Raw genomic sequence first — 20,980 nt, 5'->3', positions numbered from 1 at the left:
AAGGCAGCCGCTGAAAGCTGGGCTGATGGCTACGGAGAGGGGCTGCCTGGCTCCCTGCGCAGACATGGTGGCCACGGCCCCACGCAGCTTCGTAGCCAAGGCCAAAGCGAGGGGCAAAGCAGCAAGCGCGCATGCCGGGACGTGGGACATCACGCCACCATAAGATGGGGACATCAGCAGGGACCCCTGATCGGCAGGGACCTGTTGATGGCCCCATCTTATGCAAAACTGTTTGTAAACACGTTCTGAGCCTTTCATAAAACAGCACAGGGGCCGCTTAATCTCATGCTGTTCCTTAACTTTACTTGATACAAGCGTAAACTGAGCCTCGTATTGAAGAGGCTTCCCAGCACACCAGGGTGGAACCTCCTTTGGCTGACGGTACGGGGTTTGCTCCCGCTCCAGCATGTGTTGGGAGCAGGTTTCAATTATACCCGAAAGTGCCTTTACCCTGGTGAAAGCAAAGGGCAGGTCGCAGCAGGGGTAACAAGTCCCCAGCTCCAGAGCTGGAGCACGGACGCAGCAGAGTTGCTGCCTCCCACATCCTGTGCAGTGCCCGGCTGCACCCTCGTCCCAGCGCTGTCTGCAGGTGGGGACAGCGTTTGAGCTGACGTTTCCCACTGCAGGACAGGGCCTGGGGGACATGCTGTGTGTCCCCTCCGCCTGCAGACACACAGCCGGTCCTGGCTCTGCCTGAGCATTGGTACTGCCCCATCCAATGCCAGCCTGTCACGGACTGGGCTCGGATGTAGTTAGAAGCTGTGTGTCCCATCAGCGTGTTCCCAGGCTGAATTTTTGCCTTTCTTGGGAATTTCTGCTGCAGGAAATTAGGGGAAAATACTGATGGCCCCAGGCAGATTGTGGGCAGGTGACAGGCATGGGTGTTATCTGAGCAAGCCAAGGTAAGGTGCCTGTGCATGGCTTGTGTGTGCTGTTGCACCGGGGCCATTCCTGCAGCAGCGGAGCTGCCTGCCCCACGCCATGCCAGGGACAGCCCTGCACCTGTGGCCAAGACCCCGTGAGCCAGGTCGTGCAGGGTGCCCAACTATTGCTGGGAACTACTGATGCTCAGCAGTTCTTCGCATGCGCTCAGCACCTTGCAGGATCTGGCTGTTTCAAAGGTGGTGGCGCCATCCTCAATGAGCTCATCTCCCAGCCACTCTGGCTGGGGCAACTGCAGGAGGGTGACCACTGGCCTCGCTTGGGTGGTCACTGCAGCGGGCAGGGTCGGGGGTTTGCAGCCTCCCCACCTCCTTCCCTCCATCCCATCAGGTTTTATAGTGTCCCTGGGGATGGGCATGATGCAGAAGGGATGCTGCTTCCTGAGAGCCCTCCCTCCATGGGAAGCACTCCTGCCACCTGACCATAAATACTAATTAATAGCAAAGCCCTGGTCTAGATCAAGGAGGAGGCTCTGAATTTTCTTGTGAACTTCACTGTCTGAAAGGTATCTTAAATATTCTCTAGCACTCAGGCTATCAGTAGGTCAATTATACAGTGAGCAGTCGTACGAAGTTAATTTCTAATTTAATACAATGTTAAAAGGTTGTCAGGTTAAAATCTAATCTATAAACAAGACACGGAACGTCTCTTTAAAACAAGTGTCATGAACCAGTCCTGGCTCAAACCACAGGCTGCTGCTTCTTTTATAGGATGTAATTACTTCCCAGTGAGTATTTACAATATTATTATAGGATGGTAATAAAAGGCCAGTGCCAGCCGTGCCCGCACAGCAGCCCTGTGCCAGCTGGGCGCTAATCCTGCTCCCCCTGGCCCCTCTGCCTCCGGCCCCTTCTCCGCAGAGGTAAGAAGTGCCGGCTCGTGGGGCTCTGCTCCTGCTCCATACCGTGGGAAGCAGGATGGGGGAAGAACCAGTTGTGTTTTCGCTTAAATACACCTCGGGGTCAGGGTGACGGGGACCCCCCGATGTGTTTTGGAGGGACCACAAGGAGGAGGGCTCACCAGCACTGCAGCGTTTCACCAGCCCCTGCGATGTGCCGTACCTGCCGGTCCTGGCTGGAAATGATGGGCGAGTGTGTTCATTTTTCAACAACCTGGGGAAAGGACTTTGGCAGGGTTTCGCCGCGGGCTGAAGGTTACAAGCCACGTTCAGACCAGCGGCTTCATTGAAGCAGAAAACCAGAGGCAGCACCTGCAGCTGGGGTGAAGAGCTGACCCTGTGCCCTGCCCCCCCCCCCCCCACCTCACACCCTCTCCCCCGACTCCCTCCGTGGGCAGGACACGGGCAGGGAGGACCGGGCACATCCTACTGACTTTCCTCCCAGCCAAGGGATGTCCACACTGCAGCCACCTCTTGAGGTACGTTGAATTTTTCTCCTTTTGCTGTTGGAAGGGGAAAGTCTAACTGTCATATGGGAGCAATGGCATCGTCCCACCCGGGGAAGCCAGCCGGACCACAAGACTCCTGCACCCGGTAGTCCATGGTGGCTATGGGAGCCGGGCACAATCAGGATTGCCCTTGCCAGGCTCAGCTGAAAATCACCGCGTGTCACCCCGCCGTAGGTTGTGTGATTGGCTTTGAAATCACGTGGGTTTATTTTCCAGGAGGAATCTCAGTGGCTCCAAAGCTTTGGATCAGATGTGGCCATGCCTGAGCTCTTCTGTACGCCCATGAAGCCCTGCAAGGTGGGTTTTTGTAAAGAAGAGGAAGATTTTGATGGGAGTGGGTGACGCCCACAGCAAGGGCTGTGGGGACACATGGGGTGATCTAATACCAGTGCTGAAATGGAGGGAGGTGGCGATGTGCTGGTCTGAGCCGGCCTGCAGAGCTGCAAGGGATGCGTGCGCTCATAGCAGCGGCCCCTCCGCTGGCCAGGACTCCTTCCCTTCCCTTCCCTTCCCTGAGTTTTCTGGTAAATTCTGCTGCTCTTTGTAATTGAGAAAAGCTGCTACTGCACATCTGCGCAGGCACTGTCCGCTCGGAGCTGGCTGCCAGGGTTGTTAGTGCTCGCCATGGCGGGGCTTTGATGTGCGCATGATTCACAGGCTGGGCCAGGGCCACCCCGCAGATGCTGCCCCTGGGTGCTCCGGGACCGCATGCCAGGTGGGACAGCACCCACCGCATCCGTGCCAACAGCGGCCCCTGCTCCCAGTGCCCCGTGTCTCCTCGCCAGGGCTCGGGAGGTGACCCTTGCTGCTCCCCTCTGCAGAGGATGGTACCCGGGGGCACGGGGGGCGGGGGGCTCAGGTGCTCCCCATCACCCCCTGGCGCATGAGGGACAGAGGGCTGGGGGTGCCTCCGCGTCGGCCACCACGGCACAGCCCCACCTTGGCAGCACGATGCGAGCGGTGGGAGCAGCAGAGCCCTGGGCTGGGGGCTGGCGGCTGGCGGAGCCGCACACCAGGGCTTTGCTCTGCGGGCACGGGGCGGCACGGGGAGCGCAATCTGTGGCCTTAATCCCGCCGTGTCCTGCGCGCTCTCAAATCCCCTTCACTTCAATGAGCGCTTGTAGTGTCAGGCCTGCGCCAGGCGAGACAGCACGCGGGGACGGCAGGGAGGATTTGCTCAAGAGGCACTGTTTTTAAGGTGAGATTTGAAGGATGGAAGACAGATGGCAACTGGAGAGGACAAACGGATCAAGTGAAGGGTTTGTTTTCAGCATGGAGGGGAAAACACAGGAGGGAATTACTGCTGGCTACAAAATGGGGGCTATTAATACCTGCAGCGTCTCGAGCTCCGCACTTAGCCCGGCAAGCCAGGACCCTCACGGGGCACCCACGGCGGGGGCAGGCACCGGCCCCTTTGCGGTGCAGGAGTGTGTTTTTTCTGCTGAGATGAATTGATCCCAGCGCAGTGCTGAGTGTACCCAGACAAAGCCGGGAGCGGGGTTATTAGCCAGCCGGCGGCCCTGCCATTGTCCCCACTATCTTTTCTTCCCTTTCAGCCTCCCTCCCCGTGGCCCAGGTCTCAAAGACCATGTGTCAAGAGATTAGTGACCTGCACGAAGGGCAATTGCTTGCTTTGTGCTGGCAGCCCGGCGTCGGGGCTGTTATTTACTTGTTATTTGGTGCTGCTTCCCTTGAGGTATCCATGGAAAACAGGCTGGAGAGCAATCTGCTGGGCTGCAGAGCACACAAGGGCCGGGGGCTGGAAGAGGAGGCACTTCAGGGTGCACTCTGCGTGCCCGGACCGAGACCCCCGAATCTCCTGGGGCGGCCAGTGCAAGAGCCCAGCACCTCCAGAGAAGCCAGGGAAAAGCTGGGCAGTGGGAAAATGAAAGGCAGCACAGAGGTGCCCAGGCACCTCAGCGGGCACGGTGCTGGAGCCAGGACCATGATGGGGCCTTGCCATACAGTGGATTTGGGTTTGCAGACTTGTTTTAAAAATTAAAAGATGGGAAGAGCCAGTCCTGTCTGTAGAGCCCCACTTCACCTTTCCGTGCCTCTGACAGATTGCGGCTCAGAGTGCTGGGGTTTTGAAAAAAGGTGAATAAAAATTATGAGGATTGGTCATTTGGGTATACATCAAATTTGTTCATGATGAAACACCCACAAAACAGACAGGTGCAATAAGGCAGCGTTTTTCCTGCCGATGGCCAGCTCATGCTTTATTCTGGCTGGTTTATTTTCTCAGCAGCGAAACACACTCTCCAGTAAACACCAGACAGTGATTTTCTGCAATCCTAAAAGTCAAACCTAGACCAAAACCACAACTCACGTGATGTGGCAACGGCGGCGTCAGATCCTGCTTTAGATGTGATTTCAAACCCGTTCCCAGTTTGGTCTGAAGCAGCCAGGCCGGGGTGGGAGCCCCCGCCAGCCTGCGCACCCAGGGGCATTTCGCTCGCCCCTCCTTCGGTGCTAGGACTCCTGTCCAGCACCCCAAACCAAGAGAAGGGGGGTGCTGGCAGCGCAGGGCCCCTGCCCTGTGGAAGGGATGGAGCCAGCTGGGCTGAGTGACCCCCATGGGGCTGGGGGCTGCCCTGCACCTTCCCCCTTCCAGGGCCAACCGGGGGGGGACTGCATCCCCCGTTTAAAAATCAAAGGAAGGAGGGAGAGAACCCGGGGGGCAGGACACAGCCTGGGACATCCCCTGCCCCACGGGTTTTGCTGCACAAGCGGGGTCCCATTGCCCAGAGGGGGGATTGCTGGGGGCCCGCGGAGGTTGCGCCGGATGCGGAGCCCCCCATGGTTTCCCCTCCGCTCCTGCCGCTGTTCCTCTCGCTTGCACGGAGCCTGCGGGGCAGCCCCGAACCGCATCTCCATCCTGCCGAGAGGGTGGGTGGGGACCCCGCAGCGTTATTCCCTCCTAATAACGCCGTCGGCGAAGCTCTTTGGAATCGGTTTGACGGGCGGCCCGGACGCGAGGGCAGCCCCGGCTTCGCTCGGGAGCCCGGGCGGCAAGCGGGACCCGTTACCGATAAGTGCCGATACGGCCCTCGACGCCGAGGGGGGACTGACACCGACTGCTGGGGTTCCGGCGTGGGGCGGCCCGACGGAGCTGGGGGCTCCGCGCCTCCCTTCCCCGCAGGAGCCGAGCCGCGGTCACGCGTGGCGGGGGTAGGGGGGGTGGGCTCGCCCCCAGCCCCATCCCATGACGGCGATGAGGCGGCGGTAATGCCATTAGCCCGGGGATTACGGGCCCGCGCCGGGATGTGACACGCTTTCTCAAATAGAAGTTTTTTAAACAGAAGGATTTGCATGATCCCCCCCCCCGAGCCCCATCCCCGTCCCCGCCCGCCCCCCGCGGTGCCCGCTCGGGTTTCAGGCCGCGGCCCCCCCCGCGCTGGCCCGGCCCGGCCGGGGCTCCCGGCGCCTTTTAAGGCAGCGGGCTCGGTGCTCGCGAGGCGCCGCGCCCCGACGTGGGGAGCCGGGGTGCGCGGCTGGGGGGCAGCCCGCCCCGCGTAGGGAGAGCCCTCCCCAATTAAAATAATAGTAATAATAATAATTAGAAAAAAAATCAATCCAGCGGCGGGGCTGAGTGGGCTCCCGGATCAAAGCGGCGCGGAGGTAACGAGGGCGGGGTGCGGGAGGGGCGCGGAGGTTGCGCCCCCCCCCCAGCGCGCGGTGCGCAGCGGCCACCCGGCCGGGCCGGGGTCACTCGCCGCCCGCCCTGACAAACAGGCTGGAAAATGTGTTTATAAATTGTTCAAACTCTGGATAAACTTCAGCGGCGTTTGTGTCTGCGTCTCCCCGCCTGTTGTTATTTTCCAGAAATCTGGATTACTGGAAATATTTTCTTTAAAGCTGGAGCGAAATCTAAACAGTCTGAGGGCAGGGGGAGCTCGGGGGGGGCGGCCCGGGGGCTGCCGCGCTGGCGGGGCTCCTCGGGTTTCCCTCGCCGGGCCGCGCACGGACGGGGCGCCCGGCTCCGCGGCCGCGTAGCGGGAGGAGGGAGGAGGGCGGGCAGCGGCGCCGGGGCCGGTGTCGGCTCGAGCAGCTCTCGATGCCGGTCGGTAAAAGTGCCTCGGGCGGGCCCCGGTGCCCGGTACAACCTGGGATGTGCCCACACAGCGCGGCCGCACGCCGGCTCCGCCACCGGGCACCGGAGCACCGGGGGGGCGGGGGGTTTCCCGAGGGTAGGGGGATTCCCACCCCGCCGAGGGGTATGGGGGAAGATGCGGCGCCCCGGGAGGAAGGGAGGCAGAGGAGAACTGTCCCTGACGCGGGTGGGTGAGAGCAAACGAGGGCAGCTTCATGTTTATTTCCCACTCCGGGCTTAAGCGGGGCAGGCGAAGCTGTCGGGGCAGCCGCTCCTCGCCCCCTCCCCGCCTGCCCCACGGCCCAGCGGTGGCGGGGCCGGACCGAAGGGGGAGGCCCCGGGGCTGAGAGGGCCCGCCAGCCGTCGGGCCTCTCCTGTGGGGCGAAGGGCTCCTGCCGGGTCCTTCTGTCTGTCCATCCCCAGGTCCCTCTGTCCACTGCTCCCGGGGTAGCAGCGCAGAGCCCAGCCCAACGGCACCGTCCCCCTCCCTCCACGGAGGGCCTTTTCCCACCCCCGGGTGGGTCCCCCCCCAGCTCGGAAAGGTGCGAGCGGCCTTTACTCCGGCCCCGCCGGGCTGCCCTCCCCAGGCCCCCGGGGGAGTCCCCTTGCCGTGGCATCGGGGCCGGGAAGGGGGCGGCCCGACGGCTCGCCTTTGGCACGGAAAAAATCCCTTCGGCCTGGGAGCCAGAGCACCCGCGGCCGGTGCGCCCCACGCAGCCCCGTCGGGGGGCAGCGCTGCCCGGGGCGCGGGGCCGCCGCAGCCCGGTGGAGCCGGGAGGAGGGGAAGGCGGAGGCCCGGCTGCTTGTGAGAATTGTTATTTTTCATCAATCACCCGCAATTTGTGTAAGTGCCCCGGACAGGACACCAGCCGTCCTGCTGGCTGGGGTCACGGAGACAGCACAGCGATGGAGAAGAGCAAATTGCATTTGCTCACCAGCTCACAGATCCAAATTACGGCCCTCGCATGGCGCAGGGAAGGGAGCGAAAGGTCCATGTGACATGAGGGAAATATGAAGGACTTTGACAGGTCTTAAACGGCCTGGCGCCAAGGCCTAAGTCTACCGGCTAAAAATAGAAAAGGGATGATGAGTGGAGATGGGCAGAGATGAAAGGGGAAAAGCGAGCGGGGCCGCGCTGCGGAGCGGGTGGTGTGCGGGGGCAGCCTGGACGGGACAGGCCCCCCCAGCCCGGCCGCCACCGTCCCAGCCCGGGGACCGCTCGCCAGCACAGCGCCGGGCCCTGGGGGAAACCCTCCCTTGGAAGGGGGCTGTGCGGGGACACCTCTCGTTCCCGACCCCCGGGGCAGGGCTGGCCTCGGTGCCAGGGGCTGCTGGCTCCTCTCTCCCTGCCTGGTGCCCGGTCATGGACGGGGAGGACGGGACGACACCGGGCGACCACAGGCATGAGTCCCCCGCACCCGTCGAGCCGGTGGCCGCGGCCGGACCTGCCTCGAGCAGCGGGTGCCCCGGTCCCCGTTAGCCCCCCGCCACCGGCCGTCCCATCGGCGGGCGCCGCTACAGAGGCTCGGGGAGACGAGGCTGCTCTGGATCGGTTTTATTCTGCAGGCGAGGGCGGTTGCGACGTTAGAGCGGTGCGGGGGGCGCGGCGCGGGACCCCGGGCCCGGGGCAGGAGGAGAGACGACCTTTACTCGTGGGGGCCCGGCTGCCTCCAGGCTCCAACGGGTCGGTCCCCGCGTCTGCCTTCGGAGCGCCGGGCTAGGGGTCTACGGGAGAGCCGCCCCCGGCGTGGGGCGATGCCGTCCCGGGGGCAGCGCAAGGCTCCGGCTTTGCTTTGCGAGGGGGAATTAAAGAAAGAAAAAAAAAATACAAGCAAGTCCCTTTTTTTGCTAAAGCTGCCGTCAGCAGTTTTCCGTGGCGGCAAGGATGCAAAGTCCAAATCGGGTCTAAATTTCAGTCCCCGCTCCCCGTTCCCCGTTCAATGGTCGGCGGGACCCCCCCGGCCCCGCCGCCCGGGGCAGCCCCGGGGGGGGCCACGCTGTGCCCGCCTCGTCAGGCGCGGTGCGGGGCCCGGCGGCGCAGGCAGAGATGAACCTGCCGCGGGACACGGGCAGGTTCTGGGCGCCTCGGCGGAGCGCCCAGGGCTTGGCTTTGGGGTCGGCGGGGCACGGCAGCGCGGGCAAGGATCGCTATCGGCGGGATGAACCGGGGGGCGGGGGGGGGCTAAAGAGATGTCGGGGTGGGGAGGGGGCACCCAGGAGTCCCCGCGTCCCACCCCGCCCGGGGTGCAGCGACACGCGGCCCCGTGGGCTCCGAGCTGCAGCAGCCGCACCTCGCTGCGCATCCGCGGAGCGAGAGGGCCGGGGGTGTGGGGGGGGCAGGCCGGGGGCCAGAGGAGGGGGCCGGCCCTCACCCCCCCGCCCCGTCCCGCCTGGGCACAGCGGAGGCGGCGGGGGCAGGAGCCTTGGAAGGATGGCAGGGCGCTTTTTGAAGATTTGGGGGTAAATATGAAGTGACAAGAGACGGGTCTTTATTGTGAGGGCTCAGCCGCCTGGCGCCAGGGCCCTCTTCAGCCACCGCGGCCCTCAGTTAATCAGCGCAGATCTCCAAACCGACCTCTCCGCGGGGACACCCACAGCGCCTGCCGCCCCCCCGGGCCCCGGCGCGGCGGGACCGGCCCTAATCCCTCTGCAAACAGCCCCAGAGTGTCCCCCCTCCTCCTTATCTGCCTCACACACACCCCCGCCCGGGTAAACAGCCCCTCCGGCCGGGCACAGCCGCACCGGCCCCCGGCCGCGCACTCGACGCGCCCCGACGGCGCGGTCTGTGCCTCCGCCGTGGGCGCGGGGCTGCGGAAGGGCCCACCACCACCCCCACCTCCCAAACCCCCGGCCGGGGCGGCTGCCGGCAGGGCGGGGGGCGACGGCAGGGAGCGACTCACCCGCGCTGGAGGTCGCCGCTCGGGGCGTCCCCGCCGCCCGCAGCTCTCCGCCGGGCCGCGCTCCCGGCGGCCGCCCCGGCGGCGGTGCGCGGCGCTGCGCGGTTGTGCGCGGAGCGACGGGCGGGGCGCGCCCCACCTCGATCCGCTCTCCAGGATCTGTCGTAAGACGGCAGCCGCCGAGCTCCCCCGGCCGCTCCCCCCTGCCCCGGCCCGCCGCCCCCGCAACGCCCGGCGGGCCCCTCTGCCGCGCCCCCCCGCCCCCGAGGCTCCGGCCCGGGCTGCCCCGGGCGCCGCTCCCCGCTCCGCCGAGGCGGCTCCGCGCCGGCCCCGCACCGGCGGCGGCCGCTCCCCGGCCGCGGCGCAGCCAGGGCTGACCCGGTATGCGGAAAGGAGCCGGGGGTGGGATTTCGAGCACTTTTCTCTGTCATTGGTTAATATTTTATTCTGTTGACATGTTTTCTTACTGCCGATGCTTCCGACACCTTCTTCTTCCCCCCCCACCTCTTTTTTTTTCCCTTCTTCCTTTCCTCCCTCCCTCGGCGCCCCCCCCCCCCCCACCCGCCCCCCCCGCGCCCCGGAGCTTGGCCGGAGCTGTCAAAACCACGCCTATGCAGATCCACAATTGGTCTGAAACGCGTAAAATCAGCAATCAAGGGGGCTTGGCTCATTAGCGGGCGGATCAGAGCAGGAAGGACATGTGAGATAGTCACAGTTTTACAGAGATCAGGACAAGATCTCGCCGTTCCCACTCGGGCTCCCTTGGCCATGAGCAGCCCTCGCCCCAGCGCCGTCCGCGGAGCGCGGAGCCGGGCCGGCCCCGCCGGGGCGCAGCCCGGGCCCGCGGGGGTGTGAGGGCACCGCGGCCGCCCCTGCCCTGCCGCGCCCGCGCAGCACCGCGCAGCACCGCGCCGGCTTTTGTTTCTATTTTAGTGCCGGGAAAGGACGTTACCGGGAGGGCTCGCTCCCTCGATTGCTCTCCCTCGCTGCAACAACAACAACAAAAAATAAGGACCTACTTGTCTCCCCTCCGCAGACCGGGAGTCCCAGGAGCCGGGAACTGCCTCTTTTTTTTTTTTTCCTTCTTCTTCTTTTTCCTTTCTTTTTTATTTTTTTCCCAGATCTAGTTCCGCTGTTTTTCGGCTTTTTTTTTTTTTTTTTTTTTGTATGTGTATGTGCTTTTTTTGTGTGTGTTGTTGATTTTCCTTCCTCTTCCAGAGACTCCAGCGAGTTCGCTGGGCAGGAGAGAAGGGGAAAAAAAAACCCAAACAACCCAACAAACCACACACATTTTTGTAAAGGGAATCCCTCTTTTTCTCCTGGATTTGTGGATGCACCGATGAGAGATCCAGCCTTCCCAGGGACTGCCATGGCTTACCACCCCTTCCACGCACCCCGGCCGGCCGACTTCCCCATGTCCGCCTTCCTCGCAGCCGCCCAGCCTTCCTTTTTCCCCGCTCTGGCTCTGCCCCCGGCGGCGCTGGCGAAGCCCATGCCGGACCCGGGGCTGGCCGGGGCGGCCGAGGCCGGGCTGCACGTCTCGGCCCTGGGACACCACCACCAAGCCGCCCATCTGCGCTCGCTCAAGAGCCTGGAGCCCGAGGAGGAGGTCGAAGACGACCCCAAAGTAACGCTGGAAGCCAAGGAGCTTTGGGACCAGTTTCACAAGCTGGGCACCGAGATGGTGATCACCAAGTCCGGGAGGTAAGAGCCGGCCCCGCGCAGCCCGCCCCGCACCTGCGCGGCCGCGCAGCGCCCTTGCCCCTCCGTTCCATCCCCCGGTGCTCGCCAAACCCGCCCCGGTGGACTAAGGCGGCGAGTTTCGATCCCTGGAGTTTTTTCGGAGATATTTCACCCCCCTCCGAGCTTCCCCCTCACCCCCCAATTACTACTTTTCCGAGCGCGATCTCAAATTAAATTTGTGCGCGCTAATTGAGCGCCCGTAATCCCCCGCTGCATTTATTCACGCCGCTTCTCGCCGCTGCCAAACTTTCCCCGCGGCCGGGGTCGCCCCCGGCCCTGCCCGTGCCCCCTGCCCCGGTCGGAGGGCACGGAGATGGGGCGGGGGGGAATCCGGGAGGCGTCTTCTCCCCTTATTTCCCGGAATAGGATTTTTGAGCTTTTCCCCAGCTTTCTGCCATGGCGGGGGCGGCAGAGCGGGGTGGGAAGCCGTGGGGCGTGAGGGGCTGGAAACCCTGGGGGAAGCGGAACGAAAAGATGATGATTTCGGGGCGGCGGGCGGTGCGGGGAGGCTCGGCGGGGCCGCGGCCGTCGGGGGGCGGCGGCGGGCGGGCGGGCGCAGCCCTGTACCGCTCTGGGTTTCTCCGCAGGAGGATGTTTCCCCCGTTCAAGGTGCGGGTGAGCGGCCTGGACAAGAAGGCCAAGTACATTTTGCTGATGGATATAGTGGCGGCCGACGATTGCCGGTACAAGTTCCACAACTCCCGCTGGATGGTCGCCGGCAAGGCCGACCCGGAGATGCCCAAGCGCATGTACATCCACCCCGACAGCCCGGCCACGGGGGAGCAGTGGATGGCCAAACCTGTTGCCTTTCACAAGCTCAAGCTCACCAACAACATCTCGGACAAGCACGGCTTTGTAAGTGCGGCTGCGGGGCAGAGCGGAGCCCCCCCCCAACCTGCCCCCAGAGGGAACCCATGGGCAGGGACCCTCGGGCAGGCGCGGGGGTCGCCCGGGGCCGGGACTGCCCGGCCCTGCTCTGCCCGGGGGCGACCGGGGGTGCCGCGGGGCTATAACGGCTTCTCCAGCCGGCAGCAGCGCGCCCGGGGCCAGGCTGTACGGCGGGGCCTTGCCGGGGCCTGCGGTGGCCCGGCTGTCCCGTAGCCCCCCCAGCCCCGCTCCTGCCCGGCCCCGGGGGGCAGCTCCCTCGGGGGAGAGGGAGGCTGGGCTGCGGGCAGCCTCAGGGTCCCCTCGGCCCGTACCCCCGACCCTGCCGGCCTCCGCGGCCTGTCCTGCCGCCTCGCCCGGCCCCGGGGCTCCGCGGGGAGCGGGGTGGGTGTGCGGGGCCGAGCCGTGCCGGGGGATGCAGCGGGGGCAGCCCCGACGGGGCGGCAGGGCTGCGGCCGGGCAGGTGCAGCCGGGGCTGCCGCTGATGGCCGGGCTGTGCCGAGCCGTGCCGGGGGAGCGGTGCTAGAGACAGTGGCACCTGTGCTGGGTTTCCGCGGCCGAGAGCAGGGCGGGAGCCGTTGGCAGCACGGTCTGCTTCTGAAAGATTCTTTTTGTTTCCCTATTGATCATATCTGCATCACCTTAAGGAGGTAAAACAATGTCAAAACAAAAAATAAAGCCTAAAAACTAACAGCCCAAAGAAAGAAAGAAAAAAAAAAAGGAAGAAAGAAACCGAAGCGTGTTGGGCAGAGAGCCGCAGAAAGCAGGGTCAAAACGCGAGGGGAGCGTGATCCTGCGTGAAATGCATGGGGGGAAAAAAAATCACAGCGTGGAAGGCAGCTATCTGCGGGCCCTGGGCAAGCTGTGGGCGATAAAGGGCCAGTCCGTGGGCGGCGGTGGCGACAGGGCGGTGAGCGGGAGCCGCCGGGCTGCGGGACACGGCACCGAGGTGCAGGGCAGCTCAGATGCTGCCGGGTAACTTTTCCTCTCTTCTTATGTGGATTTTTTTCTCTCTCTCTCTTAAAGCAGGAAACAGCATCTTTGTTAAATAATACATTGCGAGGTTATTTATAGATAGCAAGGTAAATCGATAGAGAGGGAGTCTAAAAAAATAGCTTTTTTTTTTTTTTTTAATACCGGGGGAAAAGTAGTTTGATTCAGCGTTTTTAACGGTTCGCCTCCTTCAATTAAAGATTTCTTGTATCTGTCGTTGTCCAAAATCCGGCCTCTGTGTTAAATCTGGGAGATGAGGGTTTAGCCAGTGCCCATCTGGTCAGAGAGAGATGATTTTTTTTTTTAAAGGAATGCAGATTTGCACGCCTGAATGAGACTTTTTGCACCGTTTTCATGATAAATCCCGTCTAGATGATATCAATAGAATAGCGATCCGACAGTTCATCAGCAGGTGATTATTACTGGGGTTAAAAAAAGGGGGATTTTTTTTATTGCCTTCTAAAACGAAATGAAGTGATAATTATTTAGCCATTTGGCCGACGGTATTTGACAATAATTACTCAAGCTTTCACCGTTTCCCTACCAAGCCCGGGCGGTGAACACTGCATTTCAGCCCGACCAGGGTTTATTTAATCGCCGTCGGGCAGGGCAGCGCTGCCGGGGCGGGCAGCGAGGGGCAGGAGGTTGGAGCGGCTCGGGGGGTTCAGCCACTTCCAAAAATCCTCAGCCAAATCGCGGTGAATTCGGGTTAAAAAACCCAACCAAGCAACAAGCCACAAACAAACAAACAAAAAAAAAACCCAACAAAAAACCAAAATGGAAAGGTAAAGAATGGCTTGGAGTGTTGGCGAAGCTTTCAGACACCTGGTTGGGGAAAAAAAAAATTCAAAAATGTCTGTTCCTTCTGCAGCGTTGCTCCGAGACATAAATTTAACATGGCTCATGGTGAAATGCTCCTTTCACGTTGCAGGCGCTGGCCGGGGCTGGCACGGGTTTCTGCCGCCACCGGCTTGGATCGAGAGGCTTTTTATTTTTTGTGGTGGTGAGGTAGGGTATTTTTTTAAAAAAAAAAAAAAAAGGGCGGAAATGTGAAAAGCGGCGAAAAACGTGTCGAAAACTCGCCTGGCGTTTGCAGGGTTGTAATAAAACGGGGAGATCCCTTTTGCCGCTTTATTGCCGTGCTTAGCACCCGCGAAGATGCTTCTGTGCCTGCTTCCCCTGCCCTTCTTGTGTGGGGGCAGATCGTGCAATGGCATAAACAAAACAAGAAATCTCCCTCCTTGGCATCCGCCGGCATTCCTTCCCCACGGTGAATTTGGTTTTGGTTTTTTTTTCTGGTTGATTTCGGGAGAGAAGGGATTTTTGTCGGGAGGTAGCTAGAAGCGCGCGTAATGTGGACCATGAGGCTGACGGCAGCTGCGGGCTGTGCTCTCTCGCCCACCCAGACCATCCTGAACTCCATGCACAAGTACCAGCCCAGGTTCCACATAGTCCGGGCCAACGACATCCTCAAGCTGCCCTACAGCACCTTCCGCACCTACGTGTTCCCTGAGACCGACTTCATTGCCGTTACTGCCTACCAGAACGACAAGGTAGGGCCGGGCAGCCCCTGCCCTCCCCTTCTGCCCATGCCCTGCCCCCTGCCCCCAGCCCTGCGCCCACCTCTGTCCCATCCCCTACCCCTGCTCAGAGTGTATTTCTGTGTGTTAAGGACATGTGGGGGGAGCGTGGCCAAAAGGCAGCAACAGGAGAAAGGTTAAACACCAAGCCCTCAGAGCAGGCAGTGCCCTTCGTGCTAACACTGTTATCATTGCTATTGCTAATGCTATTATTAGTATTGCTATTATTACTGTTAATATTTTCCCCCTGGACTTTGTTGCCCCTTCTGTGGGCCATGGGGGTTTGTGCCGCAGGGACCAGCACCGTGGCCTGAGCAGCCCGGGGAGAAGTTGCCCTGGGCTCAGGGTGAGCCAAAAAAGTAGCCAGAGAAGTTAATTTTAGTTGCTTTCATGATTTAGCAAGTGTTGCCCTGCGAGCAGCAGAACCAGGAGAGCTCGGTGGGGAGTGGAGAGCCTCTGCCGGCCCCCTCCAAGGGTTGTGCGTGTGTGTGTTTTAACCCAAAAGCTGACCCCCACCTCCACCCCTGGCTGCTGATGCTAATTGACAGCTCTGTCTGAGGGTCCTGGTGGGCTTGTTTCCCTCGTAAAGTTTATGGCGAAGAGTCACAATCGATTAAAAAGCACTTTGTCTGCCCGGCCGCCGCAAGCTGCGCGGGGCAGCCGCCGGCCGGTGGGCCCCGTCGGGCGGCAGGAGGGGATGGGGATGGGGATGTTGCGGGCCAGCCAGGCAGGGGGGGGCGCAGGGCCAGGCCTTTTTGCAGAGCCCCCCCCGGGGCCGTATCTGGGAGCCATGAATTATTGAGCGCCCTAATGTCACTGGCCCCAGAAGCCCGTGGCGGGGAGGGATAAGAATAGCTTTTAACCAGCGCCGCGCGGCTCAGTCGCCATCTTCCCTCCGGGGGGCCGTGAAAAATAACTTCCTATCATTAAGACTCTATTAATAATTAAAGCCCAAACCTCAGCATCATTTTTAATAAAGCATGCGGTGTGTTAAAGCGGGGCCACGGCGCGTTTCGCAGCCTGTGCAGCATACCCCGGGCTCCCCGACGGTGCGGGGGGGATGGGGGGGGGGACGCGGGCAGGGCTTCATGCCGCCTCCTTTCTCCGTCTCTTCCCCCTCAGATCACCCAGCTGAAAATCGATAACAACCCCTTCGCCAAGGGCTTTCGGGACACGGGCAATGGCCGGCGGGAGAAGAGGTAAGGGGTGCCCGCGCCGCGGCCCCGCGCTCGGTGCCCACGGAGGGTCCGGCGGTGCCCGACGCTGCCTCTTGCCCCGTAGGAAGCAGCTCTCGCTGCCGTCCCTGCGGATGTACGAGGAGCCCTGCAAGCCTGACCGCGACGGCGGTGAGTCGGACGCCTCCTCCTGCGAGCCCTCGGCAGTCCGCGATGCCCTCCACTCGCCCGTGGGCACCCTCCCCAGCCCCCTGCGCCTCAAGGGCAGCGGCAGAGGTAAAGGAGGAGACGTGGGTCCCACATTGCCCCAAACGCCGGGTTTCTGCTCCCCCGGGGCCGGTTTCTTGGGGGCAGTGAGGCAAGCCTCCAGGAGAAAAAGGACGGGGATGGGCATGGAGGAGCCCAGGGGTTGAGTGGGCAGGAGCAGAGCAAAGGCGAGTGGCGTGCACGGCTTGCAACGTTTTCCTGTTTATACACCCATGTAAACAAGAAGAAATGGCAAGGCAGCCTATGCGCTACGCATGTTTGCCCGGTTCCTCACCGCTGCGTGCCCTGCCTTTCATGGCTAGCTCACACTCCCCTGGAGAAAAAAAAAAAAACAACAGAAAAAAAAAAGAAGAAAAAAATCAATACATTTGAAAGGGGGAAAAAATGTTGTAACTCCAGGGTTTCAAGCTAGTAAATGAAAATAAACTAGCAGTTCCCACGTTGCAGTTTTTAGATGCTGGATTTTGTCTTGCCGCACTATCAATCTGCTCTTTAAACTTTCCACCAGCCTGATTCCCTGCAAACCTTCATCAAAACTGCAACACCCCCCCACCCCCACCCCCCTCGAGCTGGTGGGAGGGTTTATTACACCCCTCTCCTCTTTCAAAGGCTTCCCTGAATATTCACCCCAGCCTGCAGAGCTTCACCTAACCCGCACCAAAATGTTTTTTTCGTTTAGTGGGAGCCAGTCGGGCAGGGGTTCCGCTCCCCTCACCCTCACCAACCCCTCGCCCCTCGTCCCCCTTCCTCCACTGAGAGCTCGATGGGTTTTTTCCAATTAAAGCCCCTTTTAGGAAGGTCTGTGCCATACCTCTTGGCTTAAAACTGCCTCTTTAACCTGCCTCAACCTGCACATTTGGAATAAATCCACGGCACGCTGTTGATCAGCTCCATGTAATTAAATATATACAGGACCATTTCCTCCAGTGCTGTCCACCCGCCTGCGTGCTCTTCATCCCCTGCTCCGCAGCCCGCTTTGAGTTTGCAGCTGAGAGCGATGCTGTGATAGATTTTGGTCCTCCATCAAACATGTTTTTCCTGTTTGGCAGAGCAACAGGACTGCTGTTGTTAATCCCCTTTCCCCAGAGCAGCGACTGTGGCACGAGGGCCCATTTCTGCCCCCGAAATTAGTTTCTCCCATTAATAATGACCGGGACTTTGCTGCCGCAATCTCGCCCCGACACCAGGGCTTTTGCAAGTGACCCGTTCCTCGCCTCCCCTGGGTGCTTCTGCCCTGACCCTCTGCCCCTCCATCCCTTTGCAGAGGAGAAGCTGGGAGCTGACAGTGACGCGGAGGTGGAGAAGGCACCCGAGGAGCGGCCGGTGGCAGCAGCCACCCCTGGCGGGGAGGACACAACACCCCGTGGCAGCCCCCAGTGCCTAGAGGAGCGGAGCAAGGAGAGGCGCAGCCCAGAGAAGGTCAAGGATGGTGCATCTCCCCGGGAGGGTCCTGGTGAGGGCCTGTTTGGCACACGGGGCCTGGAGAAGGACAAGGTGGAAGGACGGAGGAAAGAGCCGGACCCTGGCAAGAAGGACGTGGAGGGCGGCGGGCTGGGCAAGGAGGCCTTTGCTCCGCTGATGGTGCACACGGACAGTCCCCCGCACCTGAGTGCCGGGCACCTGCAGAGCCTGGCGCTCTCCGGCCTCCATGGGCAGCAGTTCTTCAGCCCGCTGGGTGCTGGGCAGCCCCTCTTCATCCACCCAGGACAGTTCGCCATGGCGCCCGGCGCCTTCTCTGCCATGGGCATGGGACACTTGCTGGCCTCGGTGACCGGCGGGGGCAGCCTGGAGAACGGAGCACTCTCATCCGCCCCTGGCGCGGCAGGGACAGCCACCCCCTTCCCTTTCCACCTCTCCCAGCACATGCTGGCCTCTCAGGTAAGCTTCTGCGCCCACCCCACGTCCCCCTCCCCATCCCCACTGGCCAGCCCCTGGGCATTCTTCTCCGTGTGCTCCCCCAACGCACCCTGAATGAGCAGAGCACTTCGGGGATGCGGGTCAGGCCTGGCCAGCATCACGCTGGTGTGGGGACAGGTGGGGTGGTCCCAGTGCAGGTAAGGACCTGCTGGTGCCCCCAGCCTGCCCTGTGTCCCCTGCAGCCCATGGGGATGGGGGGGTGATGCTCCCCCAGACCCCTGACATGCTGCCTGGTGCCGCACAGGTGGGACATGGGGGACGTTTTGAAGATCGGCCTCAGGGCTGATGTGAGGAGGAACCGTGATGGTTTTGCAGCTGATACTGTCCCCCCATAGGCAGGGGCAGAGTCAGGAGCTATGGCGCTGCTTGACCTGGCTGTGCCCATCCAGCAGCCCCCAGTCTCTCTGTCACCCCTGAAACGGCTCCCGCAACGCCTGCGCTTGTGTTGCCTTTCCCAGCCCCTACAATGAAATACATAAAGATGTCTTTGAACTCTCCTAATTTATCAATCTTACTTAACAATGTGTTTTAACGTGGTTAAAGGTCTGTGATGCTGCACAGACAAGGATACCCAGGGTGCAGGGGGGTGCTGGGGCAGGTCCTGGAGGGGGGGTACATGCCCAGCGGCACCAGCTCAGGTTAGTGCAGGGCAGGTGGGGCTCCCCAGCTGTACCCCCTCCCTTGGCCTGTCCTACAGGGATATTCCCATGCTGTGTTTTTAGGGTGACACCAGGATGTCCTGTCTTCACCTCAGCTTTCTTGGGGGAGCACAGGGGGCAGGCAGGAGGGGGGATGCAGTGGAGCATCAGCACGGCTCTCACCCCTCTTCCTCTCTCCGCAGGGAATCCCGATGCCCACCTTTGGCGGACTCTTCCCCTACCCCTACACCTACATGGCGGCAGCTGCGGCAGCCGCCTCAGCTATGCCGGCCACCAGCGCGGCAGCCGCCGGGCCACTCTCCCGCAACCCCTTCCTGGGCAGCAGCCGTCCCCGCCTGCGCTTCAGCCCTTACCAGCTCCCGGTCACCATCCCACCCAGCACCAACCTGCTGACCACTGGCCTGCCCGCCAGCCTCAACCCCGGCTCTGAGGGCTCCAAGGCCAGCAGCAGCCGGGAATCCAGCCCCCTCCCCGAGGTGCCCCTGCACAAGGGGGGCAGCCAGCGCCCTGCTGCCTCCCCCAAGGGCTCGCTGAAGGAGTCCCTCAACGAACTGCAAAACATCCAGAGACTGGTGAGCGGGCTGGAGAGCCAGCGGGAGTTGTCACCTGGCAGGGAGTCCCCCAAGTGACGGACGGGGCAGGCAGCGAGCCCTCCCGGCGGGGCGGAGAAGCACTGGTATTTTGTACAGCACAGTATAAATATTTATTGAGGAGCGAGGGGTGGGGGCAGACGGGAAGCCGGGTGCTGGAGCAGAGGGATGGAGACCCGCCGGCCAAGCGGACCCACCGCCCCAGAGCCAGGAGCAAGAGGTGGGAGCGCAGGGCTCGCCTGTCCCTCCGGCTGTGGGACTGGGAGCAGCTCCCCCCGCCCCAGCACAGCCACAGACACCCCCCCCCAGCCCCTCCGTTCCCTGCTCTGGGCACTGGGCAGCTCTGGGCGGGGGGGAGGGGCAGCGAGCCCATGCAGAGGCACCCAATGGATGGGGCGACCCCGATCCCAGCCCCTGCCCCGGGGAGGTGAGCAGGGCTGAAACCTCATCTGTGCAAGGGGAGGGGGGAAGGAAAAGCTAATAAGGGGGGGAGGGGGGGAAAGAATTAAGAAACAAAACATGGCAAACAAACCTCCTCGGCAGCCACCACCGCGCAGAGCAGGTACGGCGGGGAGAGCCCTGTGGGTATCCAGGCAGATATTTATGAAATAAATGGTAATTTGTGTAAATAAGCTATAAGGATCCCAGAATATGCAAATTGGTATTAATTTATTCAGAGTTGTACATTGGTGTGTACATAATATTTAGAGTTTAACTCATCGCATTTAAGTTTTTGTTGGGTTTTTTTTTTTCATTTTACATGAACATATATATTGTAAATGAAAACTATTTAGCTCTTTGTGATTGAAGGAGATGCCGGTTTCTTTAACTGTGTTTTAAAATATTGTTTATCCCGCCTGTTCTCTAGGACAATCATGTGCCACCGGTAAAACAATTTTTGGAGTCATTGAAACTAAGGGTTCAGTTCTTTAACGGACTTTTGCAAGGAAAAAAAACAAACCAAAACAAAAACGAATCCAAAACGTAACTAAAATATTGCTACAGTGCGGGGTATAGAAAATGCAGGAATAAACCTCAGGTTTTTATTTTTCACTCCAGAACAACAACAAAAAAAGTATAATAAATTTAAATATCACAGGACTGTGCTCTATATTTGTTTTAAAATAAAAAGATACATGATTTGCAACGTGCTGGTTACTCGGGTATCTGTCTGTTCAGTTTTGATGAATTCTCACATCTTTCAATAAAAAAACCTACTCGGAGAAGCCCTGCCGGCTCCTGCCTGTTTCATTCCCGCCGCCCTCCCGCCCCGTCGGGGCCGCCACTCTCCGCAGGTGCGGAGCGCCGCGGGGCGGCCTGGCCCGAGGGACCGCGTCACCCGGTGGCCGCGGAGCCTCCCGTAGCGGGGTGCGCAGTGTGCCCGCTGCCGGGCTCAGCGTTTGGTGGGGAGAGATTGAAACGCGCCGAGGTGCAGGGTCCCCGCGTCCGTGGAGCGCTTCGCAGCTGCTCCCGCGCAAGGGGAACCTCCGTCGGCTTTGCCCGTCGGGGGGTTCTGCCTTCAGGTCCTTCGTCCGCCCCACGAGCCCCCCGCCGCGGGGGCGGACCGGCAGGTGCGCAGGGCGAGGCGCGGAGGCGTCCGCGGGTGCGCTAGTAGGCGCGTGTGGGAGTTTCCCGGGTGCGGCGGGGCAGGATGTGGCGCCGGGACCCTCCGCGGGTGCGGGTCGGTCCGCACGGTCCTTGGGGGCAGAGCGGGACCGTGTGGGGGTGCGCAGGGCCCCGGCACGTCGGGTCCGTCCCGCCGTGCGGCAGGGATGTGCGCCGGTGCCGCCGGCGGCGGGAGAGGCTCAGCTGCACCCGTACCGGCCGGGGTC

General features: G+C 61.6%; 2 protein-coding genes across 3 annotated transcripts in view; one reads left to right on the top strand and one right to left on the bottom strand.

Annotated features, from left to right (window-relative positions):
* LOC121099588 (translation initiation factor IF-2-like) overlaps positions 1 to 9,854 on the bottom strand; it is a 28,571-nt gene extending 18,717 nt beyond the window's left edge. For both annotated transcript variants that reach the window (XM_040618744.1, XM_040618749.1), the window contains exon 1: positions 9,343 to 9,854. Coding sequence is in view for 1 of the 2 variants with exons in the window: in XM_040618749.1 (XP_040474683.1) it covers positions 9,343 to 9,770 (428 nt within the window). In the remaining variant the exon portion in view is untranslated. The remainder of the gene's footprint in view (positions 1 to 9,342) is intronic.
* Positions 9,855 to 10,120: 266 nt separating this feature from the next.
* Positions 10,121 to 20,374, top strand: TBX2 (T-box transcription factor 2). Its single transcript, XM_040618638.1, has 7 exons — positions 10,121 to 11,043; positions 11,670 to 11,937; positions 14,367 to 14,513; positions 15,663 to 15,739; positions 15,822 to 15,991; positions 17,247 to 17,860; positions 18,741 to 20,374. The coding sequence occupies exons 1-7, from the start codon at positions 10,679 to 10,681 to the stop codon at positions 19,185 to 19,187; spliced, it is 2,088 nt and encodes a 695-aa protein (XP_040474572.1). The 5' UTR covers positions 10,121 to 10,678; the 3' UTR covers positions 19,188 to 20,374.
* The last annotated feature ends 606 nt before the right edge of the window (positions 20,375 to 20,980 follow it).

Source organism: Falco naumanni, chromosome 1 (genome assembly GCF_017639655.2).
Source record: "Falco naumanni isolate bFalNau1 chromosome 1, bFalNau1.pat, whole genome shotgun sequence".
NCBI lineage: Eukaryota > Metazoa > Chordata > Aves > Falconiformes > Falconidae > Falco > Falco naumanni.
Note: the sequence above shows the minus strand (reverse complement) of the source record. Positions and strands in the feature narration are given on the sequence as shown.